The 8,246-nt window shown below is 34.0% G+C and overlaps 1 protein-coding gene across 5 annotated transcripts; it reads left to right on the forward strand.

Annotated features, from left to right (window-relative positions):
- Positions 1-428: 428 nt before the first annotated feature.
- LOC139857262 (probable protein phosphatase 2C 12) lies at positions 429-5,644 on the forward strand. Of its 5 annotated transcripts, none has more exons than XM_071845997.1 (5): positions 429-571; positions 2,781-2,933; positions 3,030-3,649; positions 3,732-4,378; positions 4,703-5,644. In XM_071845997.1, the coding sequence occupies exons 1-3, from the start codon at positions 507-509 to the stop codon at positions 3,142-3,144; spliced, it is 333 nt and encodes a 110-aa protein (XP_071702098.1). In that variant the 5' UTR covers positions 429-506; the 3' UTR covers positions 3,145-3,649; positions 3,732-4,378; positions 4,703-5,644. The 5 variants fall into 5 exon arrangements, with proteins under 5 accessions (XP_071702098.1, XP_071702097.1, XP_071702100.1 ...); XM_071845996.1 differs by having other exon boundaries at positions 3,732-4,327; XM_071845999.1 differs by having other exon boundaries at positions 3,732-3,932.
- The last annotated feature ends 2,602 nt before the right edge of the window (positions 5,645-8,246 follow it).

Consider the following 8,246-nt stretch of genomic DNA (forward strand, 5'->3'; position numbering starts at 1 on the left):
TTACAATTTCAGTTATTTTACCAAAAAAATGCAGTAATAAACTTTTACAAAAGCAACATCAAAATAAAAAATTAAAAATTAGAATCAAAGTCACACCTATCACCACCATTGTAAAAACTACAATTACTCTCGATTAATCCCCGATTACTTATTTTTGAGAATAGTCCGTTTAATTAATCAGTTAACGTCGATTAATAAGTAGAAACTGGATTTATTGATCGGAGTCGGTTAAGGTAAAAAAAGTCAACTTTTAATGTGAATTTAAATCAGAATTTTAGAGTTTTTTCAAAAATGTAAGATTTTATACAATAGAGGAATGTTAAACTTCATATTTATGGATATAACTCTATTCTATATTTATACGTATAATTTTAAAATATATTATTTAAATTCATAAAAAATCAATCCAATTAATTTCCAGAATTACCGGCCACCACCGACTAATCCCCTTTTCAACAAACACAAACCCCTTCCCTCTTCCCTCGCGCGGAAATTGATTATTTTATATGGAATCAAATCATACCTTTTTTTCCGTCTGTATCAACGAATTAATCAATATGTTCGAATCTATGTGAGTATTTCGTTTTATAATTATTTTTATATACATCTACTTTTTTTTGATCGTATTTATAGTTACATGTATGTATTAGTTAGCATCTGTATGTATAGAGATTTTAGGTCAAAAGTCGAAACGTGTTACGCTATCGAAGATTGAATATGTCCGTTAATAAGAGTGAGCTACTTATTCTGTGTTTGGGGTAATATTATGGAATTACTTTAACATTCATTAGATTAATGATTAATGATTAATGATATGATGAGTTATCATTGTTTGTGTAGTCCCTTACTTAATGTTGGTTTTATTGGATAAAGCATTGTGTGTTATTCCACCTGATCTTAATCGTGACTCGTGAGGAATGAGTGGCAGCGTTACCTAGGGCGTTGGTTGCCGGTTTTGACAAAACGGATAAAGATTTTCAACAGAAAGGTATACACAAGTATCTTTCGTAAATCTTTCGAAAATTACATGTTCTGGATGTACGTGACTACATCGTTTGTGGTAATATCTACTTTTATATCAGGCTTGAAGTATAATGACGTAGGCTTAGCATATAATCGTTTTGCTAGTATTGGGACTTTAGCTTAGAACTAGTTGTGGAGCCCTCGCTTCGCGCCGGGTGCTCCGTTTTGAATGCGAGTAAAAAAAAAAAAAGTGTTATCTATTTTGTAAAAAAAAAAAAAAGTGTTGATCTATTTTGTAAAAAAAAAAAAAAAAAATTTCGACATCTAACATTGAAGGGTTGTTCCTTTGTGAAAGTTGCTTCTTTTAGCGTTCGGGTTTTTTTTAAAAAAAAAAAGTTAGTTGATCTATTTTGTAAAAAAGAATATTTTTCGACATCTTTTGGTAGCATTGAAGGTTGTTCCTTTTATGAAAGTTGTTTTTTTATCGTTTGAGACAAAAAAAAAAGTAGCACAGTAGTAGCGTGGTGAGTGTTATTATTCAATATTTTTAGTGTTAGTGATGGGATAAATAATATTTTAGAATATAGGTATAAAATGGGGGGGTTCGATTTGTATTTTAATGAAAGTTAGGGGGTTGGGTGTGTGGAAAAATGAAATATTAAATAGTACTATTCATAACTAATAAGACAAAGTTTGGCTATTAGTTATATTAGTAATAGTAATAGTAATAGTAATTAGTAATAGTAATAGTAATAGTAATGTAATCACTTGTATTAATTGGTACACGGAATGTCTTAAATTAGTATGATGTTATCAGTGATCTGCATGGGAAATAAGCTTACCTTATAAATACCTACTCATCTCAATTCTTTACAAGGGAACATTACACACGTTTCCACTTCATGGCTAATGGTGGTAGTTAGTTACTATGTAGCGTTTTTGAGTTTCTGATTTTCTATATTATTTTCTAAGTCTCTGATAAATTCATGGTTTTAATATGCATGGAATGTACTGCAACCGACTAGCAGCAAAAATACTTTTCACATATCTGTTCACTATCTTGATGATGCAACACAATAGGATGAAGGCATAACCTTTAAGATATCGCTTTATTTGGGATTAATTCTGTGTACCACATCAAGTTCTCAACTATACTGAGTTGTCAAGATGCGATATCGAACCTTTTGATGTCACCCATAATGGACTATCTAAACATCTTCCCATCCTTGTTACCTTTTTACTTTTACCCTTCCACTCATACACACTCTTCTTGTCTTCAGTTTCAAAGCAGGTTTTTTCTTTGTTTTGTAAAGTAATATGAGAATGTGTTTTGTGGATCATTATGTTTTTAAGAATCTTGTCCTGACAAAAGTAATAAATGACTCATCCAAAAATTAGCATGCTTAAGAAGCGCAGATTAGTCATACTGAAAATTAAATATTACTCACTTGTAAAAGGAATACAGTATTCAGGCCATGAAAACAAACTTGATTCTTTTGACAGTTCAATAATTGTTTATAAATTATACTAAAAAATGTGAGAACTGTAACTCTATGCCTGGCAGCATTCCATAAGTGACTCATGGTTGTCGTTGATACTTGATGCATTATCACATCTTTGAAATATAACATACATTAGTCCATATATATTACTGGATACAGTCATAATCGTAGCATATGGCCATTTTTTTCATTTTCATCTCTAAGGTCCTTCTGCTTGTAGATTTGTTTATACAGTGTATTATGTTTGTGCGTGCATTGATTGTGTGTTTTCTAATATGCATTATGCATATGTATAACATATTACTACAATTGTAGCCACACGTCAGGGACAACTGTCACCTTTGTAATCACCGAGGGATCAATAGTGACAGTTGCATCAGTTGGGGATTCCCGGTGTATACTTGAATCCGCCAATGGGGCAATGTATTATCTATCTGCTGACCATAGACTTGACACCAATGAACAAGAGTAAGTCATTGTTAGATGCATTCCCTTTGTGAATTTTAACGGAACAATTTTTTTCATATAAAACTTTTTATTTAACCTCTCTTGTCTGTCTGACAGGAGGGAGCGTGTCACTGCAAGTGGTGGCGAGGTTGGTCGGCTAAATACTGGCGGCGATACAGATATATTCTATGTTTCCCCTACTCTGTTTGATAACTTCTTTTATTTAAGCTGATATTAACTGTATTAAAATTTGCCCTAATTTTTATGGTATGTTATATATCTGATTGATTTGGAAGTACATTGTAGAAGAATCAAAACTACTCTGCATGTATGTCTATGTGGGGCTTATGAGTTATGTTCTATAGTTGAAACTGCTTTATACATCTTTAATTCTCATTTTCTGAATTTCCCTTTTCTGATTTTCTGTTCTTAGAATGTTGTGCATGTATGGAAAGCGGATTTTCACTTGGTTCTCACGTGTTTGCTAGATTGGCCCGGGGGCTTATGCATTTCACGATCTATTGGTGATCGAGATGTTGGGGAGTTCATTGTTCCTGTCCCTTATGTAAACCAAGTGAAAGTTAGTTATTCATATGACAATAAGGTTGGTTATTCAGATGTAAACATGCTTAGATATCTAATGAATTTTTAATGTGAGACTAGCAGCTATCGTTTGCTGCTTGGAGGCTCGTTCTCGTGGTCTGGCACCAGAAGCAGATGTGACACATATTGTTAAAGTGCGGGTCAACGTATTCTGTCATATATGTTCACTAGCCTCGTTTGAACAACTAGTTTTATTCCTACAATTTTCACTTGCAGGAAGCTGTACAAGTAAAAGGACTGCGAGATGATACAACCTGTATTGTGGTTGATATACCACCTTCAAAGAATACTGGTATTGAAGGCCATGTTTAAAAAGAGGAGTACCGAGGCACCATCCCAGTCTGATGAAGAATGATATTATGAACCGGATTTAGTGGAGGAACTTGTGGAAGAATGATCTGCCATGCTTTCAGAACGGTTGGTGTACTCCAACGTCTTATACTTTCCTGATTTCAAGGTAGCAAATACTCGGGGAGTACTTGGTCAGGACTTTTTAGGGAGTACTCGGCAACTTGGAGTACTCTGGAGCAAAAATTGACTTTGACCGGTTTTGACCGAGTTTTGACCAAATATTGAATGATTTTCCGAGTTTTGACAGAATTTCTGAGTAATCATGAGTTTTGGCCGAGTTTTACCAAGTTTGACCGAGTCCTCGCCGAGTACTCCCCGGGTTACAAAAACTGAGTCCTTGCCGAGTAATTTCGAGTTCTGCGACACTGCCTAATTTAGAAATTGCTAAACGGATATATGAATGTTCGTCTTGAAAGTGATGACAAAAGAGAGACGCATGGAAGGGAAATTACCATCCAGGAGTAAGACATTTCTTCCCTACATCTCTAGACGTGGCAAAATGGCCGGGTCAGGTCAGAATGTGTAGCTTTCGTGTGGATTGAATTGGGCCAGGTTGGGTTGACCCGAGACAATCTACCTAAATAGTTAGCATGATAAATATTATTACGAAGCTGCCTTTTTAAACTTAAATCTTATTTTCACATAAATTTGAATACATTACAAATACACTTTTTCCCCATTCTTTTTTATTTGAATATTTTCATGTGACCCATTTGACCCGTTAGAGATAAAACATTACTTAAATTGACCCATTTATTAGTAAATGGGTCAGAATTGCTACCTCTATATTTTATAATCCTTGCTGTCGCTAACATCACTTCTACTTATTTTGTCAGATGGGCGATGTGGTAGCGGAAGTGATTAATACTACTGTTGTAGGTAACAAATACGGAGTACTTACAATTGTTTATGAGTACAGGATAGATTTGAAGACAAGATTAGTTTCATGGGATAAGTTACTTTTCCATCTGGGGGCGTTGACTTTTGACCTTTTTTAAAATTCTTTTTAACTTCGTACAAAGATTGGTGGTTCTTGAGGACTTTTCTCTTTATTTTACTGAAAAGATCACATTAGGCCATTAGCGTTATATATACATTTGATGAATGAATGCAACGACCCTATGTTTGCATTAATCTAACTTTTACTTGGCTTTTGTTTTGAACAACGGTTAAGAGTCACTGACGGGGTCCGAATGCGATGTTGGAACCCACCTACCCGATCATCTTCATGGACGAACATCACAGTCTTACCGCCCCTCAAAAGGAAACGCTAACTGTATCCATACGGGCATCGCATGTGGTGAAATTTCCTCAGGTGAGGCTCGAACGCAAGACATCCACAACATCTGAGTCCCTGAAATGGGAAGATAACCTAAATGGAAATATTAGCTCATGGGGATCGAACCCCTGACCTCCCTTAAGGGAAATCAGGTCATCACCATCAATGCCTTGAGGCTAAACTTATACATAGCTTGTAGTTATTATAATTTTAGATCGACTCATAACTCATGTAACAATAGTAGTACTCCGTATTTGTTTCTTACATAACCTTGAATTTGTGATGGGGTTTATCTGAATTAAAAGACTAATATACCCTTGAAGTGGATTCATTGTTGGTATGCTTGACCAATTTAGATGGTAGTGACTAGTGAATGAGTTTTTGTATGTTTATAATTGGCATGTCCTTTGATTTATCAAAGATGCTATGTTCTTTGTTGTAGTGGATGTCAACTCATTGTTGAGTTTTCTTGGGAGTACTCTTAATTTGGTACAAGCAACGCCACACAAACTTATCATAATCTTGAATCTTGAATACCAACAATTTATGAGGTTATATTTGGGGTCCTTTAAAGTTGTGTATATTGTAAAAGAATTGGTTCTGGATATGAGCTGGATTTTAATGGGTTTTTCTTGTCAATATATTCCATTCACATTTCAATATCATCATGTTCACTAGCCTAACATATACAATCACCTTGTTTGATGGCTTCCATGGTAATTTTTGGACGAAAGTAAGTTATCATAGCTTCTTGAATTGATAGGTATGCGATATGACGATACATATATATATTTATGATTTTGTTGGACTTAAATCTGCTAGATTTTTATAAGTATCAGCTTTTGTGATCTTTGGTGAGGTGAAAGATGTTGAGAAGAAGGAAAGAAACATTGTATAAAACAAATATACGGTGGTCATCCACCTTTTTGCTTTAATGGTTATCCTTTATCCGTTATAACCACTTAATTCTTCGTACAAGATAGCAATGCAAACAATCTAGTGATTGATAGCAACACGTCGTGTGATGGCTAGAGAAATATTCGGAAACAATTATCATAGAATAACCTGTTTAGACATTGTACACTTAAATAAAAAATACTCGTCATTTCTGAATATTAATGATATGATTTGTAGCGATTTTTTCAGAAGGTGCGAAATGTTAAAAATTGAAAAGTTCGAAAAACAAAACCAAAACGTTAAAATTTAACATATAAATATATTATAAATTTCGGTCGTTGGAGATGGTCGACCCAGTAACCGCTACATGCAATCGCCTCTAGATATGGATATGATGATTATAATTTTTTTTATTATTTATTATTTATTTTTATTATCTTTAATAAGTTAATTAAATTTGCGATTATGTGTTTTGTGGTGTTGGTCCATAAAACCAACCTCGTCTAAATATTTTCAATTCAGAGCTTTCGAGACGCTTCAGCAGTTTTCTAAAAAAAAAAAGCCTTAACTTATTTTATAGTGATTGAAACAACATGGTATGGGTTAGTCACCAAATTTTACTTGACCATATTCTCTAACCCTTTCCACTCACTTTTGTTATAATCCTGGCCTGTTACATTTTTTTTTTTGGCAAAAAACAAGAAATTAAATAAAAAAGGACATTACACATCAAAGCGATGAATCGAGCTAAAAGCAGGGGCGATTCCAGGATCAGATCTAAATGGGGTCCTGAATATTTTTTCAGTACTAATTATATTTAAATTTTATTTTTAGTGCTTGTTTATCTTTATAAAACTACAAATTCGAAAAATATAGAAAAAAAATTCATGTTTGGTCCGCAAAGTTTGCACTAAAAATCATATTGGGACCTAAAGTTTAAATCATTCACTGTTGGTCCCAAATTTTAAAAATAGTATATGGATGGTCCCAGAATTAACTGGACGTTAATACCATCCAGTTAACTTTAGCACGAATAGTCCCTATGATTTGTAAGACGTTGCAAGGATAATCCCTGTGGTGAACAAGAAACCCAAATTAACTAAAAGAAAGCAAATAAGAAATCGAGTTGTACTCAACTTCGTACATCACTCCGTGTAACCCAGTTGTATTCAAGACAATTGACACCCAAATTAAAATCAAATCCAAATCTAAATTTTAAATTCAAACTAAAGGCAAGCAAACAAGAAACCCAGTTTGTATTCATCTTAACCAAATAGCAAACAATCAGAATCCAAATCAACTAATTTCTTATTTTAATGCAAAAAAAGAAAAATAAACTCTGTTGTATTCATCTTGACCAAATAGAATCAAGATATATTAACCATCACAAATATTAACTACATCCTTGAATTCATTCTGACCAAATAAAGTCACGTCTTTGAACGATGAGAAAGGTTGGAGAATTCGGATATCGGGGAGATCTCGTTTGGACTTTTTTAGGGAGATCTCGGCATCTCGGAATAATCTCGGGGAGATCTCGGACGTTGACTTACGTTGACTTTATAGATTTTTTTAATAAAAATATACATAAAAACAAAAATATATGTATATTTACATACGTTTTTACGAGATTTTACAAAAATATCCGAGAAATGAGCGAGAAAATCTTAGAATTTACGAATTTTACAAGAAAATCTTACAAATTAGCAAGAAAATCCCAGAAATCGTGGCTTTGACTAAGTTTGACCCCGTTGACCGAGAAATCTAGGGAGATGAACATCTCGTCTCGGTTGCCTTCTAAAAACGAGATCTCGGGGGAGATCTCGGGAGATTTACAACACTGACGATGAGTAATAATAACAGATTGTAAACCCAGTTGTGTCGACATGAGTAATATCAACAGATCGGAAACACCATCTCTAAACGATTTCGGGATTTGGAATAACATCATACCATCTTCGAACGATAGGAAACAGAAAGGAAACTGGATATGAAAATCACAATATCGATTTAATGGCGATTTGCTTTTCATGTTCGATCTAAACGTTTATAGTTTTTGATCTGAACGTTTATACCCGAAAATCAGTTAGGGAATGCATCCATGGTGTTGACGGTCAAATTGAGGCCATGGTGATTATCGTCGATGTACCTTGTGATCTGAGTCAAGAATGAAAAAGGGTTTAAATTTTTTGCTGAATGGTCAA

This window comes from Rutidosis leptorrhynchoides, chromosome 7 (assembly GCF_046630445.1).
Source record: "Rutidosis leptorrhynchoides isolate AG116_Rl617_1_P2 chromosome 7, CSIRO_AGI_Rlap_v1, whole genome shotgun sequence".
Classification (NCBI taxonomy): domain Eukaryota; kingdom Viridiplantae; phylum Streptophyta; class Magnoliopsida; order Asterales; family Asteraceae; genus Rutidosis; species Rutidosis leptorrhynchoides.

What these genes read in the sequence shown, in the direction of transcription:
- LOC139857262 (XM_071845995.1), top strand. Translation starts at nt 507, where the DNA reads ATGGAATCAAATCATACCTTTTTTTCCGTCTGTATCAACGAATTAATC. An exon ending in ATCAATATGTTCGAATCTAT is followed by an intron (nt 572 to 2,780) that starts GTGAGTATTTCG and finishes CTACAATTGTAG; the next exon opens with CCACACGTCAGGGACAACTG. An exon ending in CTTGACACCAATGAACAAGA is followed by an intron (nt 2,934 to 3,029) that starts GTAAGTCATTGT and finishes TCTGTCTGACAG; the next exon opens with GAGGGAGCGTGTCACTGCAA.